Raw genomic sequence first — 19,251 nt, forward strand, 5'->3', positions numbered from 1 at the left:
GGGACCGGGGAAGCGAAAATCATGGAGGAGGTGGAGGGCGTGGGTGGTGTCCCGAACGTAGGTGGGGAGTTCTTGGACTAAGGGGGACAGGACCGTGTCGAGGTATGCAGAGATGAGTTCGGTGGGGCAGGAGCAGGCTGAGACAATGTCTTTAGGATCATTATGCATCTCTCTGGCTGAGTGCACATGTCTCTTTCCCATTCCCATGTGCATCTTCTCATTCTCCACCGAAATGAGCATAACAATCTGTGCGGTACTGAGGGTTAAAATACTCACTTTGCACAATTGTACAATTCGCAGCAATAACAAGTGTTACTTCGCACTTTCAGGTTGCACGACTCTGTGAAACTCTGGCAAGGCACCTGCTCCCAACAGAAAAAACAGGCAGATGTGAAACAATTCCCATCCAGGGGTCATAGAAAACCTGAAAATACAAGTTAAAAAAACCAAAATGAAGAAGGATCACTGAACCCGAAACATTAACTCTGCTTTCTCTCCACGGCTGCTGCCACATCTGCTGAGCTTTTCCAGCAATTTCTGTTTCTGTTTCTGAAAATAATTGTTGTTGATGATTATCATTATCTGATTCTGTTCGGGTATTCCAAAAAAAACACATCACAATCAGCAGCTTCTGCATTGTACCTCTGAGCTGGAGTTACTCAACATCCTGTTGTGGTCACCGACTTGGCCAAGTCTCTCATGGTATTGGATGTGGCAATGTTTCTCACATTCAAGATATAACCGAAATAGGAGGGTCCTGTGGTACAGTGTCGTTGACTTTAGCTTTGGGCCAAAAGCTCCAGGTTCAAGTTGAACCTCAGGATTTGATGGCCATGGAAAGTGTATCATTATGTGGCCAAGCTGATTACCAGTCTGTAAATCCTTCTGCTACACTTCCATCAAATGGGAAGAGGGTTTCCTGCTCAGCCTCCATTCACAGGTTCTTGCCATGGGCAAGGGTCATTATTGCAAGGAACTAACCCCTTTCCCCACATACAATCAGCAAGGGGTATATATTTATTTATTTTTTAAGATTACTTACACGCCCTACAGCCCAACCAGTCCACACCAACCCTCCGAAGAGCAACCCACCCAGACCCATTTCCCTACATCTAACACTAGGAGCAATTTAGCATGGCCAATTCACCTGACCTGCACATCTTTGGACGGTGGGAGGAAACCCACGCAGACACGGGGAGAATGTGCAAACTCCACACAGTCAGTGGCCCGAGGGAATTGAACCCGGGTCTGCGGTGCTGTGAGGCAGCAGTGCTAACCACTGAGCCACCATGCTGCCCCTATATGGATATAGAAAAGTGTGAATGAATTTCTGACATATGGCTTCACACATACATGTTGTAGGCAAATAATTAAAGCAGTTCCAATCTGCTGTTGACACCATATGGTGCTATCGGTAATAACTCTTTGTGTTTATTCGCTATAATGCTATACCTTCGTCCAAATGTTGTGTAGGTTTTTATTGACCATTGGACTTTTACACACAGAAAGAGACCGTTCAGCCCATCATGTCAGCACTAATTAACAAAGCTCTAACTGCAGTAATCTCATTTTCCAGCTCTTGGTCCATAGACCTGGAGGCTATGGAAATGCAATTGAATATCTAAAAACAGCTCAAATATAATGAGAGTTTCTGACTCAACTATCCTTCCTGGCAATGAGTCTCAGTTTCTCACCATCCTCTGGGTGAAAGAGTTTCTCCTCAAATCTCCCCTTAGCTTTCTACTTCTTACCTTAAACTCTGTCTCCTGGCTATTGAACCTTGTATTAGTGGATAAAGTAGGAGAAAGTGAGGACTGCAGATGCTGGAGACAGGAGTCAGAGAGTGGTACTGGAAAAGCACAGCAGGTCAGGCAGCATCCCAGGAGCAGGAGAGTTGACGTTTTGAGCATAAGCCCTTCATCAGGAATGTGGGAGTGGAGCGGGGGCGCCCAAGGAGGCTGAAAGATAAATGGGAGGGAGGGGGAAGGTAGCTGGGAATACGACAGGTAGGTGAAGGTGGGGAAGGTGATAGGTCAGAGCAGAGGATGAAGCGGGTAGATGGGAATAAGATGAAGTTCAAGAGAGTGGTGCCAAGTTGGAGGGTTGGATCTGGCATGAGGTGGAGGAAGGGGAGATAGGGAAACTGGTGAAATCAACATTGATCCTGTGTGGTTGGAAGGTCCCAAGGCGGAAGATGAGGCATTCTTCCTCCAGGCATCGGGTGGCTAGGATTTGTTGGTGGAGGAGACCCAGGATTTGCATGTCCTTGGCAGAGTGGGATGGGGTGTTAAAGTGTTCGGTCACAGGGCAGTGGGGTTGTTTGGTGCATGTGTCCCAGAGATGTTCTCTGAAACATTCTGCAAGTTGGCATCCTTCTCCCCAATGTAGAGGAGACTACACCCTAACCCTAACCCTAATCCTCCCTGCACCTCCACACACGACCTCTACTGTGTCCATTGCTCCCGATATGATCGCTCTACACTGGGGAGACAAGGCACCAACTTGCAGATCATTTCAGAAAGCATCTCTGGGACACACGCACCAACCAGCCTCACTGCCCCTAGGTTGAACACTCCTCCCCCACTCCACCTAGAACATGCAATCCTGGGCCACGTTCATCGCCAAATTCTAGCCACCCAACGCCTGAAGGAAGAACACCTCATCGTCAGCCTTGGGGCCTCCAACCATACAGGATCAAAGTCGATTTCTCCAGTTTCCCTATCTCTTCTACCCCCACCTTATCCTGGATCCAACCCTCCAACTCAGCACCACCCTCATGATTTGTCCCACCTGTCCATCTTCCTTTCCACCTATCCACTCTAGCCTCCTCTCTGACCTATCACCTTCGCCCCTACCTTCACCAACTATCGCATTCCCAGCTACCTTTCCCCCAGCCTCACCTAGACCCTCCCATTTATTCTCTCAGCCGCCTTGGGCCCCTCCCCTCATTCCTGATGAAGAGCTTATGCTCGAAACATCAAATCTCCTGCTCCTCTGATGTTGCTTGACCTGCTGTGCTTTTCCAGTACCACACTTTTTGACTCTTCATGGAAAAACTGCCTTCCTATCCACCTTCTCTATGCCCCTCATAATCCTAGATACCTCTATCAGATCCTCTCTTAACCCTAGACTATCCAATCTTTCCTCCTAGCTGAGACCCTCTCGCAGACAACATCCTGCTAAATCTCCTCTGTACCCTCTCTACCATAATGCCATTCTCCTATAACGTAATGTCCAGAATTGCATGTGGTACTCCAGTTGTTAATGAATCAGTGTTTTATTCCACATGCTTTCTGTTTAGAGAATATAAACAAAAAATCCCATTCACTTCTGGGACGTGGGTGGCACTGGCTGGGCCTTTATTTATTTGCCCATCCCTAGTTGCCCCCCTCTGAAGTGTTCAGAGCCTTCTATGTGGCTCTGAATAAACTTGAGGGCGGTATGATAGATAATAACTTGGGCGGGAATAATTTCCCAAAGCTTTCTCCACATGTAAAAGAAGGAGAAAATCAGGCAAATGTTGTTGCAGATAAGGAATATCTGGAATGGTCGAAGAGAATAGAACAATAAAACTTATCCAAAGACAAATGAGGCTAGTATTGAGGGAGCTTGGGCAGCATGGTAGGCATAAGGATTTTAACAGGTGGCTGAAGATGTCTGCAAAAAGGAAAAGTGAAAGATAGTGAACAAGAAGACTAAGGTGTGGGAAATACAAGAGAAATTCCTAACAACACTGGACATCCTTCAAAATGGCAGCTCATCACTACCTCCTCCAGATTAATTAGGGAAGGACAATAAATATTGGCTGAACCAACAAGCCCAACTTCCCATGAGCGGAAAGAAATAAAATGGCTTTGTGTTTGGACATAGACATTATACAGTACAGTGCAAAAATTCACCAAAGATCCTCAGACAGCACCTTCCAAACCTACAACCACTTCCATCTAGAAGGACAAGGGAACGCCACCACTTACAAATTCCACTCCAAGCCACTCACAATCTCAACTTGGAAGTCTGTCACCACTCGTTCAGTGTCGTTGGGTCAAAATCTTGGAATTCCCTCCCTCAGGGCATTGTGAGTCAACCTATACCACATCTGCTGCTCACGTTAATTTCTTGCATTTCCATGTTTTAGAATGTATTGTTACAGATATTCAACTTTGTAACTATAAAAATATTGAATTATTTTTGTTTTATGTTTTTATATATTTTGGTTCCCTTCATTCTGCAAATGAAATCCATCTCTGCCTTTAAATCAACCTACAGTAAGACAAAACTTTGACTCAATTTTCAGACAAAATTAAAGTTACAAACAGTTTCTGATCATTGCTTATTCACAAATTACTCCCACTTACAGTTGCCAGGTAATTCTCATAAATAAAGTTCTGTCCACTGGTGTAATACTGGCATCTCCCTGCACGCAGTGGTCTTAAATCCTAGGAACAAAACATGCTTTTAAAAAAAAAATCAATAATGTCATCATTCAATAAGTTTCTAAAACAATCCAAACCGACATCTTCATTAAGAGAGTTTTGTCAACAGATTACTAACAAAAGTTGTTCCCATTCACTATCACTGATCTTATCACACCCTGTATCTGACATGCACCCATGCCCACATTCCCTGAGGATTGATTAAAAAAATCCCATTTCTGCTTCAGGCCCTGTTCTACACTGAGACTTGTTGCTTTGTCCCAACTCTCAGCCTTTGTTTCTGATCTCCAACTAAAGGGTCACAGAGAGATCCCTCTGTTTTACAAAAGTTCTCTGAAAGATTGGATTAAGTAGTTGGTGTCTCAATCTAACTCCTCATTTAAAGATCAGGAATAATGCTGCAAAGTTTAAGGTGAGATGAGTGCTGCAAGAGAGACACACATCCACCTGCTTGTTGAGGACCGGTATTTTTGTAACGTGCTGCTCGATTGAAAGATAAATGTGACTCACAATGCTGACAGCTGTGAAGACACCATCCACAATGACACAGATGAAAGCTCCAATAATTCCAAAACTGAGGAAGGTGATGGCTGCAATCAGCTGTCATGTGAAAAAGGAAACAAATGCAAATTAAAAAGTGAACTGTTTCATTATTTTAGTATGAAACTCAAAAGACACTTTCCTTTTATGAATAAATGCTTAATGCTGAGCAATGATGGGTGTTACAGTTTCTGACAGTATAACTTGTGACTGATTTATTGTAGTGATGTGTAATGAGATACAGTGAAATATGTTGTTTTGCGTGCTCTACTGGGAGATTGTACCCTACAAAGTGCATCAGGGTTGCAGAACCAAGTGGTGCAGCCACAGAGAAGGTGCACAGAGAGAGAGAGAGATCAGAATTAACATTTGAGAGGTCTATTCAAAAGTCTGACAACAGCGGGCAAGACGTTGCAGTTGAATCTGTTGGTACGTGTTTTCAAACTTATATATCATTTGCCTGATGGAAGAGAATGGAGGAGAGTATAACCAGGGTGGGAGGGGTCTTTGATGACATTGGTTGCTTTCCCAAGACAGCAGGAAGTGTAGGTGGAGTCAATGGATGGAAGGCTGGTTTGTCTGATGGACTGGGCTGTGTTTGCAACACTCTGTGGTCTTGGGCAGAGCAGTTGCCATACCAAGCGGTAATGCAGCCGGACAGGATGCTTTCTATGGTATATCTATACAAATTGTAAGAATCTTAGTGGACATGCTGAAGTTCCTTAGCCTTCTGAGGAGGTAGAGACATCATTGTGCTTTCTTAACCATGATGTCAACGTGGGTAGACCAGGACAGATTGCTGGTGATTGTCATTCCCAGGAAAGTGACGCTGTCAATCATTTCCACCTCGGCCCCGTTGATATGGACAGGGGTGTGCCCTCCACTCTGTTTCCTGAAGTTAACAATCAGCTCCTTCATTTTGTTGATGTTAATGGAGCGATTGTTGTCTTGACACCATGCTACTCTCAATCTCCTTCCTGTACTCTGCCTTGTCATCGTTTGAGATCCGACCTACAACAGCAGACTTGTAAATGGAGTTAGAGCTGAATTTGGCCACACACTTGTGAATGTGTAAGGAGTATATTAAGGGGCTGAGAACGCAGACTTGTGGGAGACTAGTGTTGATGATTATGGAGGAGGAGATGCTGTGGCCTATTGTTCCTGGTTGTTGCGATCCATGGATCAGGAAGTTGAGGATCCAGTTACAGAGGGGAGAGATGAGTTCTAGGCCTGAGAGTTTGGAAGTCAGTTTGTTTGGAATGATGGTGTTGAAGGTGGAGCTGTAGTCAGTAAGTAGGAGCCTGACGTAGATATCCTTGTTATCCAGATGTTCCAGGGATGAATGTAGGGCCAGGGAGATGGTGTCTGCTGTGGACCTGTTGCAATGGTAGACAAATTGCAAAGGATCAAGGTAATCTGATAGGCTGGAATTGATGTGGACTATGACTAATCTCACAAAGCACTTCATAATGATGGAGGCCAGAGCCACCAGGTAGGAGTCATTGAGGCACACTGCCTGATTTTTCATTGGTACAGGGATGATGGTGGTCTTCTTGAAGCAGGTGGGGATTTCAGATTGTAGTAAGGAGAGGTTAAAGATGTCTGCAACTACTCCCACCAGCTGGTCCACACAGGATCAATGTGCACAGCTCGGGATTCCATCCAGACCAGTCACTTCCTGTGGGTTCGTTCCTATCTAACATCTGCGGTGGTGACCATGTGTGCAGGTGCATCCTGGGCTGTTGGGATAGGTGCCAGCATTTCACTGACCTTCTGTTCAATGTGAGTGCTTATCTTTATTTATATTGTGTCTTTAATGTAGTGAACAGGAGTATGATGGCATTTGGTGCAAGTTTGGACCCTGGCAGCAGAGTTTTAGATCACCTCAGATGGGAGTGTGTCAGAATAGTCAAGTCTAAAGGCAATGATGGCATGAGTGAGGGTTCAGCAGCACCTGAATGTAATGTCATGAAGGTTGCTTTAGTAATGGTGCTAATAGCTAACTACGATATCAAGACTGCAGACAGTCAAGCTGAACCTGGGACAATTGCCATGGAGTGGGAGTTGGTGGCTAGGGAACTGAATTTGCGTTGGGCAAATTGAATGGTTTTGGTTTCCAAGTATTTAGTTGGAGTAAATTTTGGATCATCCAGAACTGGCAGCTAGACAAGCAGCATACAAAGAACTCCAAGGCACTGGGTGGGTTGAGAGAAGCTGTTCTGAGGGTGTCATCAGCATACGTGTAAAAACGTGTTTGGGTGGTGTGGCTGAGGGGGAGACTGCCATGAGGAGGAAGTAGATTGTGATCCTTAGGGTCACCAGAGTGAAGGATACAGGACTGGGAAGAGAAACCTCTTGTTATTGCATGTCACTCGCTACAGTAATTAGCATGTGGATGTTTGTGGAGTGGGTCGTTTGCACTAAGTACAGCTGATGATGAGTGAACTGTGTTTCTTGAAGGTGGAAAGCTCCTCAGTCTGATTTGTACCTGCTTCCTCCAACTTTCCATCCTCCTGTCACATCTCATCTTTAAAAAACGCATGTGCTCATTCTGAGATTCTTACAACACCATTCAAGTTTGCATTGTAAGGTTATCTTGTGAATTAAATTTTTAATAGTAGTTACGAATCTCACTCACATCGTTTCACCCAGTCAGGAACCTTTCGCAGGTAAATCTGTTTGCCACTCTGTGGGGGTTGAAAGCATAATGTTTGCTTTCAGAATGATGGGATATAGCAACTGTAAACTTCCACTTCCTCCAGCCCCACTGTCTGTCCTGACAGTGAAGACAGCAGCAATCACACTAAGAAAGGCACTAAAGGTGAGCAGTTTCCACCCACACGGAATCTCATTCAGGGAGATCCCACTCAATGATGAGAAGATTAAGTGAGGACTCTACGGGGACTGACCGCTTTGACTGAATTGCTGGAGATTGCTTTGCACAGAAGTCCTGCCCCTGCATTACCAACGTTGGATGTGAAGGGGCTGAAATCTGCTGAATTGTGGCCCTATGCTGTTTGTTTCTGCTAGCCCTGGGTTGTGTGTCAAGGTCACATCAAGGGCAGGACTTGCTCCAAGCTGCCCCATTGCTGAAAACCTACTTGGGAGATTCTGTAAATAAATTCTTTAGCATCCTATAGACAAACAAGTCCCACTTAGTGCAGTGTCATTTTGGAATATATTACAAAGTTCAAGCAGAGCAAGACTGAAGAGTACAGTAAACACAGACAGTTAATGGTGAACTCGACCTCTGACTCAATAAATATGTGATTCCTTCTGAAAGTCCAGACAGTTGTGTGTAATTTTAGCAGACAATATTGCTAGCTATTTTCTTTGTCATTTATGCAGTGTAACATTATGAGGGGCATAGATATGGTGGATAGTCAGAAGCTTTTTCCCAGGGTTGAAGTTTCAACTACAGGGGAGCACAGGTTCAAGGGGAGAGGGGGGAATTTTAAGGGAGATGTCCGAGGGAAGGTTTTCACACTGACAGTGGTAGGAGCCTGGAACACATTGCCAGAGAAGGTAGGGAAAGCAGGCACATTAGTGACATTTAAGAGGCATCTGGATGGTTACATGATTAGGGAGGGAATAGAGGGATACGGACTGAATAAGGGCAGAAGGTTTGATTTTTAGTTTAGTTAGGGCAAGATGATCGGCACAGGCTTGGAGGGCCGGAGGGCCTGTTCCTGTGCTGGACTTCTCTTTGTTCTTTTTGTTCTGCATCTCTATGTCTTGCTGAATTTTACCACATTCTCATGTTTACTGGATCAGGTTTATGGTGCCCACGTGACTATTCTTAGAATCTAACATTAAAGGAGTTCAGCTCCGGTATTCGCTTTAGCTAAGCTTGGTGCTTGTTATCATTTCCCCAAGTTATCTTAAGTCCCAGACAATATCTTATTCACATAGCTTTCATTTGGAGCATTACATTGAGTTGATATTTCTCTACTCTGAAACATCAAACTCATTAGCTGCATTGGATAGATTTTCCCAGAGTGTTTTTCATCCAAAGCTAATGCTTCTCTGCTGGCAAACAAAATAAAACAGAATATAAAATATGGCAAGTGTAATTAATAGCCAGGGCAATTAGAGAAATAAAGGAGAAATCGAGAAAGTTAACTTGGAGGAAATCAGAGGTTATGTGAAAAGATTAGCAGAAAGCATTAGCAGAAAACCATTAATTTTAAAACTCTGATCTTTTTACATTTTCAATGACCTTGCGCCTTTATTAACTCTATTACTGCCTCCAGAACCACAATTCTGGATTCCAATAATTCTGGCTAGTTATAAATTTCTGATTTTAATTGTTTTCAGCTGCCTGAACTCGATCCCTGTCTACCTCAACCTCATTTTCCTCCTTTTTTTGTTATAGATATTTTTTATTGAGAAAATAACATTTTTAAAAGATTTTTTAACAAAATTACAGAAGTAATACCAACAAGTATAAACACCAATATAAAATTAAATAAAAAAAAGAAAAAGAAATAAATAATAACCGAAACAACAAAAAAAGAGAAAAACCCATCTATCCTACAAACAACCAAAACATAAAATAGGATATCATACATTACTAGCAATATACAACAGAATAATTAAATAACTAAGTACATGCTCAAAATAGATTTACATCAAGTCATAATAAAACCCATATTTATACAGGATTCCCCTCCCCGGGGGTCCCCTGACCAGCCAGAACCACTACCACAGCCAGACAACAGTCCTGGACAGTGTGGCCGAAATATCCGTGTTGATATAGTTCAAAAGGGCTGCCATGTTTTATAGAATAATGCCATTTTTTTAGTGCACCATATTTGTGAGGAAGTCAAGGGGGATATATTCCATGATTAACCTGTGCCAGTTCAAAAGTCCTGGGGGGCCTTCAGCTACCCAATTCACTAAAATATTCTTCCTTGCACAAAAGGAGAGAATGGTAAATAATCTCCTCTCGTGCACATCCAGGGAGGGAAAATCTGAAGAGCCCAAAAGTAGGGACACTGGATCCAATCTAATCTCCGTACCCAAGATCTCTGTCAGGGCATTCGCTCCTCTATCCCAATACCTGTGGATCTTATGGCATGTCCATAGACAATGCATGAGAGTGCCAACTTCTGTTTTACACTTAGGACACATTGGGGATACTCCTGCCTTGAATTTTGAGAGTCTTTCAGGTACCACATGAGCCCTGTAGGGTATCTTTAATTGAATTGCCTGAGTTCTATTACAGATAGAGATCTTTTTGGCATTTTCCCAGATGTCCTCCTACACTTCTGAAGAGATTTCTAACCCTAATTCTTGATTCCAGGTTTTAAATAATCGTTCCATGTTCTTGGATACCTTATTATATAATGAGTGATAAAGAATACTGACCGAGGGGGCCCCCCCATCAGCCACAGCACTCTCCTTTCTCTATCCGATTTGTAGGTATTAACTATCAGTGTGGTCTTCTTTTGTATATAGTCTCATATTTGGCAATACCGACAAAGGTCCCTGTTGTTCAATCCAAACTTGTGGAGCAACTGCTCAAAGGACATCATAACCTCCCCATCGAACAGGTCTCCTAAGCAGGAGATACCTCTGGACTTCCAAGTTTTAAATGTAGCATCTGTCAACGCTGGCTGAAATCCTGATGCTCCCACTATAGGAGTATAAGGGGAGGTTTTTTTGCAGGTTACCCTCATCTTGTTGCATTATCCTCCGGGCTTTAATTGCATTTAATGCAATAGGGATTTTAAAATAGTCCATGATAGCTCTCATCTTGTCCATAAATAAAAGATTGATGAGGGGACATTTTGCTTGGGAGGTTCTCAATATCTAATCAGATTGATTGTGGGTCACAAGAGACCCAATCAGCTACATAGGATAATAAGGAGCTCAACTGATACCTCCTAAAGTCTGGAAAGTCCAGTCCTCCCCTTGCTTGTGGAAGCTGCAGCTTTTCTAATTTGATAAGGGGCCGTCTTTGATTCCAAATAAAAGAGCCGAGCCAGGTGTAGAGCTTACTAAACGTCTGTCTCAGCAGCATCAGGGGGAGCATTCACACAGGATAGAGAAGACTAGGTAGAATATTCATCTTAACTAGGGCTACTCTGCCTAACCAGGATATTGGGAGATCTCCTCAGTGTTGAAGGTCCTGCCTTATTTTCTCTCAGTGCACAAAATTGGCTTTATACAGCTGACCAAATACTGGGGTAGCAGTTCAGGCAGCATCTGAGGAGCAGTAAAATCGACGTTTCGGGCAAAAGCCCTTCAGGTATTCCTGATGAAGGGCTTTTGCCCGAAACGTCAATTTTACTGCTCCTCGGATGCTGCCTGAACTGCTGTGCTTTTCCAGCACCACTAATCCAGAATCTGGTTTCCAGCATCATTGTTTTTACCAAATACTGGGGTAATAAAAATACCTAAGTATAGAAAACCTTCCAGTGACCACCGAAAGGGAAAGCAAGATCCATCCGGTAAATTGGATACACTGGCAAGACCTCCCAACGGCATGGCCTCCGATTTCATAAAATTGATTTTATAACCTGAGAACAAACCAAATAGATTGACCACTCGAATTAATCAGGGTACAGATATCAAAGGATCACTTAAGAAAAGGAGGACATCATCCACATAGAGAGTAATTTTATGGTTACCCGAGCCAACCCTCTGAGCCGTTATGCTCAGGTCAGTTCGTATAGCTTCTGCCAGTGATTCAATCACTAGTGTGAATAATAATGGTGAGAGAGGACATCCTTGATGACAACCCCTACCAACACTAAAGCTATCCGAACCTAAACCATTGGTGATGACAGCTTCTTTGGGATCATTATATAATACTGAAACCCATTTAGTAAATACCTCTCCGACACCGAACCTTGCCAGCGTATAAAAAAGATATGGCCATTCTACCCGATCAAATGCCTTCTCTGCGTCCAAGGAGACAACTAAACCCGGTATTGTTCCCTGTTGACAAGCTTGTATCATATTTAAGACCCTCCTAATATTATTAGTTGATGTATAGCCCTTTATAAACCCCATCTGGTCTTCTTTTATGATGTATGGTAAGACCCTCTCCAATCTTAATGCTAACGTTTTAGAAAGGAATTTAAAAACCACATTTAGCAAGGATATGGGTCTATATGATGAGCAATCTTCTGGGACCTTTCCTTTTTTAAGAATGAGAGAAATATTTGCTTCTCTCAACGAAGGCAGGAGACAGCCCTGAGTATGTGAGTGATTTTACATGAATTTAAGTGGACCAGCCAGTTCCCCTATAAATTCTTTATAAAACTCAACCTGGAATCCATCTGGTCCAGGCGTTTTGCCACTCTGGAGCTGTCTAATTGCGTCGAGTACTTCCTAGGTAGTCAGGGGGGCATTCAAGACCACTACCTGCTCCGAGGTTAAACCCAGAAAGGCCAAGTTTTTAAAGAAGGACTCCATCTTCTCAGTTCTATCCTCACAATCCTGCGATTTATACAGTTCAAAATAAAACTTTCTAAAGGCTGTATTAATCTTTTTACAATCACAAGTCAGAATACCAGCACTTTCTCAAATGGACGTAATAGCTTGAGGAGCCTTTTTATTCCTAGCAAGATATGCTAGGTATCTGCCTTGCTTGTCGCCATATTCATATAATCTCTGCTTTGCGAATAATATTTCCCTCTTTGCTGTTTGGGTAAGTGTGGTATTCACTTTGTAGCTTGATAACAGAGGGCCTATCAACATACACTGTCTCAGCTGCCTTCAAGTGAGCCTCGAGCAGGCGCTGTTGCTCTCCCTTTTGTCTTTTCTGGGTCACAGAATATGAGATGATCAAACCTCGCGCATAAGCCTTAATGGTGTCCCACATTGTCGATGGGTTACTGGCCGTGCCTGAATTAATTTCCAAAAAGGTTTTGAATTCCTGAGAAAAATATTTTATAAATTTGCTATCCTTCAATAAGAAAGAATCCATACGCCAATGTCGGGGGCCTATCCTATCGTCCCTAGTCTTGACTTCCATACATATACACTGTGGCATGATCAGAAATAACTATATTACCTATTTTACAAGACAATATGGAATTCAGAAGGGTCGAGGGAGCAAAGAACATATCAATTCTGGTATGGCACTTGTGTGGGTTAGAGTAGAAAGTAAAGTCTCTACCCTGGAGATGAAGGCACCTCCACACATCTAGTAGTCCTAGCTCCTTATTCAGATCTCACGGGGATCTCTGAGATATACCCATAGTACTCTTAGGTATCCTCCCTGTCTCTGGGTCCATATTACAGTTAAAATCTCCTATAATTGTACGGCGGACCCCAAAAGCCATCAACTTAGTGAATGCTTCCATTACAAATTTAAATGGTGTGCTTGGGGGCAATAAAGATTCAAAATTCCATACTCCTCTCCATATATGAGGGCTTTGATCAGTATATACCATCCAGACTAATCTTTTATCTGGCTTAACATTTGGAAAGGAAGATTTTTCCGAATGAGAATGACTACTCCCCTACTTTTTGAACTGAAAGGTGAGAAAAAAGCCTAATCGAGCCCACCCTGTTGTAGTTTTAAGTGCTCTTTGTCGAGTAGATGTGTCTCCTGTAAGAGAGCTATGTCAACCCTTTCTTTTTTGAGACTTGATAATAACTTTTTCCTTTTGATTGGTGAATTACTCCTCTTGACATTCCAGGTGCACCACCTAAGCGAATGGCTAGCCATGATCATCCGAGACCCCCAGGAGGAAGAACCCCATCCAAAATACCTTGAATAAAAACCGTAGAAAATTCACAAATGAAAACATTGTGCACCAACACAATTAAAAACTATTCCTAAGTAAATAAAAAACGCAAAACATATTTGAAAGGAGACTTTCCCCCTTGCTCCCAGGGGCATGATTACCTGTCAGTAACCTCACTACAACGTCTCCTAACTCGGGCCCTTCCCTCGGCCCAGGCATTGTAGAATGGAGTAGACAAATTCGAGTGTTCTATAAAACCAAAGTTAAAAGTGTGTCCCACCCCCCCCCCCCCCCCCCGCCCCACACAAACCGAATAAGCGCATGACTTGTAAAAAGGAAACCAAAGAAAGAGTAAAGAACAAGCGCCCCCCCCCCCACCACCACCCCACCCTCAGGGAAAAATAATGGAAAAGAGATTAAGAAGGATAGATGGGGGGGGCAAAATAAAATCGTTATCCATATGGTTTAAGTACAGAAGTCTATTTAAGAGAGTCCAAGAATTCTTTAAGTTTTTCCGGTGATCCAAAGTTATATACGGATCCTTCATGGCTAAAGCGCAGCTTTGCAGGGTAATGCAAGGAATATTGGATATTTAGGTCTCTCAGACGCTTTTTCGCCTCATTGAATGCCCTCCTCTTGCGGACCACGGTTGGAGAAAAGTTCTGAAATAAGATTATTCTGGAACCCTTGTGCATCATGGCCTGGGGATCCTTCCGCAGGACTCTGGAGGATTCCAGGAGCATTTGTTTTTCTCTATAACATTGGAGCTGGAATAGAACCAGGCGAGGGCGCTGGTCCGACCCAGGCCTGCGTACAGCAACCCAGTGGGCCCACTCCACCCGCACCTGGCCTGGTCCCGAATCCAACTTTAATATTTGTGGGAGCCATCACTCCAGAAAGTCTACAAGCTGGCCTTCCTCTTCCTGTTCGGGAAGGCCCAGCAACCGAATAGTTTTCCAAAGGCCCCGATTGTCGAGGTCATCGAGGTGCTCCTCTAGGGTCCGGATTCGCTGCTCGAGAGCCCAGACCTGACCCATGGCCGACTCGGCAGCTGTCTCCGAGACGGCGGCCCGTTGCTTCGCCCTCCAACGCGCTGTTCAAGTTTTTTGATTTCTCGGTCGTGCTTCTGTAGCATGACAGTAACGACTCCCACCTGGACTGGGACTCCTCAATAAAGGCGTCGATCTTCTCTTGGAGTTTGGTAATCCTGGAGATCAGGTTCGCTGCAGCAGGTAAGTCCCCCAAGGTGCCTGCGGACGTCTCTGCTGCTGCGGGAGGGGGTGGGGGATGGGTCCCTGCCTGTTGCGAACTGCAGTAGTTTTTGCCTTTAGTCATTTTAAAAACAACACCAAACTGTCAAAGTTTGATGTAAAATGACTAACTATGCTGGGCAAAAGCTATCCTAAATGATTTAAATTGTGTGGTGGAGGCGGGCAGCCCACTTTGCCCGAGTCTTAGGCAGAGCACTACTGACCCAGACTTGCTGGGTCGCCGCCATCTTGAATCCCCCTACTTTCCTCCTTTAAGGCACCCATTACAACATAATTATTTAACCAAGCTTTTCATTATCAACCACTTGTGTATCAGTTGAAATGTTCTATGATAAATCGCCTGAGACGCTTTGTGTGGTAAAAGCTGTACAGTATATTTAAAAATTGAGGTGCATCGATGTGTCCTGTGAAGATTTTTGTAAATATCAACAAGACATTTGGAACATTGAACTGAATATATTAATTCAAAAGAAAACACATGACTGCAGCAAAGTGTTTGTGTGAACCCTGTAATGTTTATGGATAAAGCATTCAACCCAGGTGAATAACGGTCTGGTATGGCAACTAGGAGAAAGTGAGGACTGCAGATGCTGGAGATCAGAGTCGAGAGTGTGGTGCTGGAAAAGCACAACAGGTCAGGCAGCAGCCAAGGGCCAAGGACTGCCAATATCTGCCAGTATTGAATGGTGGAGCAGACGTGATGGGCTGAATGGCCTAATTTCTGCTCCTATGTCTTATGGTCTTATGCTCAGCCCATGACTGTAAGGAAGCACAGAAGGTTGTGTGCACAGCCCAGATCATCACAGAAGCCAGCCTCCCATCCATGGACTCCATTTCCATCTTGTTGCCACAGAAGGACTGCTGACTGGTGAAGGAGGGCATGTTTCAGATACGTAGATCATGGGGCACTTTCTGGGGAAGGTGGGATCTGTACATGAAAGACAGGTTGCACTTAAACTGGAGAGGCACCAATGTCCTGGGTGGGAGATTTGCTAGAGCACTTCAGGAGGATTTAAACTAGTTTGGCAGGGGAATGGGAGCCAGAGGAGAGGGTAGTTGTTGAATGGGCAGAAATGGAATGCAGAGAGTCTGTCAGCATGGATACACAGTTGTGAGGGCAAAGGGATGGATCAAAGTATGTCTGATTCAATGCAAGGAGTGTCAGGAATAAGAGTGATGAACTTAGAACATGGATCAGTACTTGGAACTATGATATTGTGGCCATAATGGAGACGTGGATTTCCCAGGAGCAGGAGTGGTTGCTGGATATTCCAGACTTTAGATCTTTTAAAAAGAACAGGGAGGGGTGTAAAAGAGGAGGGGGAGTAGGATTGTTAGAGAGTGCATCACAACTGCAGAAAAGGAGGTTGTCTACTGAGTCAGTATGGGTGGAAGTCAGTAACAGGAAAGGAGCAATCACTTTACTGGATGTTTTCTATAAAACCCCAATAGCAGCAGAGAGATGGAAGAACAGATTGGACAGCAGATCTTGGAAAGGAGCCTTGGATGATAAGAGCAGAGGAGCTTCTTGTCAAGAGGAAGCTTACTTAAGGTTGAGGAAGCAAGGATCTGGCACGGCTTTAGAGAATTACAGGGTAGCTAGGAAGCAACTCAAAAAAGGACTGAGGAGAGCAAGGAGGGGGAAAAGGAAAAGCCTTGGTGGGAAGGTTTAGTGAAAACCCAAAGGCGTTCTACACGTACATGAGGAATAAGAGAATGATCAGAGAGATGGAGGGTGATCAGGGATAGTGGAGGGAATGTGTGCCTGGGGTCTGAAGAGGTAGGGGAGGCTCTAAATGAGTTTTTTGCTTCAGTATTCACTAGAGAGAGGGACCTTGTTGATAGTGAGAACACCGTGGACCAGGTTAATTGGCTTGAACAGATTGATAATGAGGAAATGGATATGATGGAAATTCTGGGAAGCATCAAGATAGATAAGTCCCCAGGGCTGGATCAAATATATCCAAGGTTACTACGGGAAGCGAGGACTGAGATTGCTGCGTCTCTGGTGGTGATCTTTGCATCCTCACTCTCCACGGGAGTAGTAGCGGATGATTGGAGGGAGGCAAATGTTGTTTCTCTGTTCAAGAAAGGGAAATGCCTGGGAATTACAGACTAGTCAGTCTTACGTCTAACGTACTGGAAAGGATTCTGAGAGATAGGATTTATGATTATTTGGAAAAACATTGTTTGATTAAAGATAGTCAGCATGGCTTTGTGAGGGGCAGGTCATGCATCCCAAGCCTTATTGAATTCTTTGAGGATGTGACAAGACAAATCGATGAAGGTCGAGCAGTGGATGTGTTGCATATGGATTCCAGTAAGGCATTTGATAAGGTTCCCCACGGTAGGCTCATTCAGACAGTTAGGAGGAATGGGTCACAGGGAAATTTGGTTGGTTGGATACAGAATTGGTTGGCCGAAAGAAGACAGCAAATGGTAGTGGATGGAATGTATTCTTCCTGGAGGTTGGTGACCAGTGATGTCCCACAGGGATCTGTTCTTGGGCCTCTGCTCTTGTAGATTTTGTAAATGACTTGGATGAAGAAGTGGAAGGGTGGGTTAATAAGTTTACCAATGACACAAAGGTTGATGGCGTTGTAGATAGTGTTGAGGGCTGTTGCAGGCTACAACAAGACATTCTGTTTCCTGAGGAAGGGCGCATGCCCGAAATGTCGATTCTCCTACTCCTTGGATGCTGCCTGACCTGCTGCGCTTTTCCAGCAACACATTTTCAGCTCTGATCTCTAGCATCTGCAGTCCTCACTTTCTCCTACAACAAGACATTGACAGGATGCAGAGCTGGGCTGAGAAGTGGCAAATGGAGTTCAACCTGGATAAATGTGAAGTGATTCATTTTAGAAGGTCGAATTTGAATGCTGAATACAGGGTTAAAGACAGGATTCTTGGCAGTGTGGAGGAACAGTGGGATCTTGGGGTCCACATACATAGATCTTTCAAGTTGTCACCCAGGTTGATAGGGTTATTAAGAAGGCGTATGGTGATTTGTCTTTCATTAACAGAGGGATTGAGTTTAGGAGCCGGGAGGTTTTGCTGCAGCTCTATAAAACCCTGGTTAGAACACACTTGGAATTCTGTGTCCAGTTCTGGTCGCCTCATTATCGGACGGATATAGATGCTTTAGAGAGGGTGCAGAGGAGATTCACCAGGATGATGCCTGGATTGGAGGGCATGTCTTATGAAGAGAGGTTGAGTGAGCTTGGGTTTTCACACTGGAGAGAAGGAGGAAGCGAGTCTTGATAGAGGCGTCCAAGGTAATGAGAGGCATGGATAGAGTGGATAGCCAGAGATTTTTCCCCAGGGCAGAAATGGCTCTATCGAGGAGTCATAATTTTCAGGTGATTGGAGGAAGGTGTAGGCGAGATGTCAGAGGTCGGTTCTTTACACAGAGGGTGGTGGGTGCATGGAATGCACAGCCATGTGTGGTAGTAGAGTGAGAGACATTGGGGACATTTAAGCGACTACTGGACAAGCACATGGACGGCAGTAAATTGAGGGGTGTGTAGGTTAGGATGATCTTAGATTAAGATAAATGCTTGGCACAACATTGTGGGCCAAAGGCCCTGTACTGTGCTGGACTGTTCTATATTCTATGTTAAAGACCACTCCCACCCTGGTACCACTCTCCTACAACCTCTTCCATCAGGCAGAAAGTGCAGAAGCTTGAACACAGACACCAACAGATTCAAGAATAGCTTCTTCCCTGCCATATTAGAGTGCTGAATGGACCTCTCTAATTTCAAATGATGTGGATCTTGCTTTGCGCACGTTCTGTGCAGCTGTAACCTTGCATTTCTCTCTCTAAGTGCACTATCATCTGTATCATGGGTCGAAAAGTGTGGTGCTGGAAAAGCACAATAGATCAGGCAGCATCCAAGGAGCAGGAGAGTCTACATTTCGGACATAAGCCCTTCATCGTTCTGTTTTTGTTCCCAAACTAGATAACCCCCCGTTTATCCACATTAAATATGTTTGCTCACTCACTTGAATTGTCCCAATGAGACTGCAGTATCCCTGCAACCTCCTCACAGCTCACCCTTCCACCCAGCTTTGTGTCATATGCAAATCGGGAGATTTGACAGATAGTTTCCTCCTTAAAACATTAATCCAGGTTGTGGATAGCTGAGGTCCAAGCACTGATCCCTGTAGTACCACGCAGCCTGCTGATCAGAAAAATACCCCTTTATTCATACTCTTTGTTTCCTGGCTGCCAGCTTTCTATTCATTTCAATATACCATTGCCAATGTGCTTTCATTTTTTGTGTTAATCTCTTCTGTGGG

General features: G+C 44.1%; 1 protein-coding gene across 3 annotated transcripts in view; it reads right to left on the bottom strand.

Annotated features, from left to right (window-relative positions):
- LOC122556369 (transmembrane protein 255B) overlaps nt 1-19,251 on the bottom strand; it is a 77,305-nt gene that overhangs the window by 7,102 nt on the left and 50,952 nt on the right. For all 3 annotated transcript variants that reach the window (XM_043703002.1, XM_043703001.1, XM_043703003.1), the window contains exons 4-6: nt 4,944-5,033; nt 4,356-4,436; nt 277-362 (exon numbers count right to left, since the gene is read on the bottom strand). In XM_043703002.1, coding sequence (XP_043558937.1) covers nt 277-362; nt 4,356-4,436; nt 4,944-5,033 — 257 coding nt within the window. The remainder of the gene's footprint in view (nt 1-276; nt 363-4,355; nt 4,437-4,943; nt 5,034-19,251) is intronic.

This window comes from Chiloscyllium plagiosum, chromosome 13 (assembly GCF_004010195.1).
Source record: "Chiloscyllium plagiosum isolate BGI_BamShark_2017 chromosome 13, ASM401019v2, whole genome shotgun sequence".
Classification (NCBI taxonomy): Eukaryota; Metazoa; Chordata; class Chondrichthyes; order Orectolobiformes; family Hemiscylliidae; genus Chiloscyllium; species Chiloscyllium plagiosum.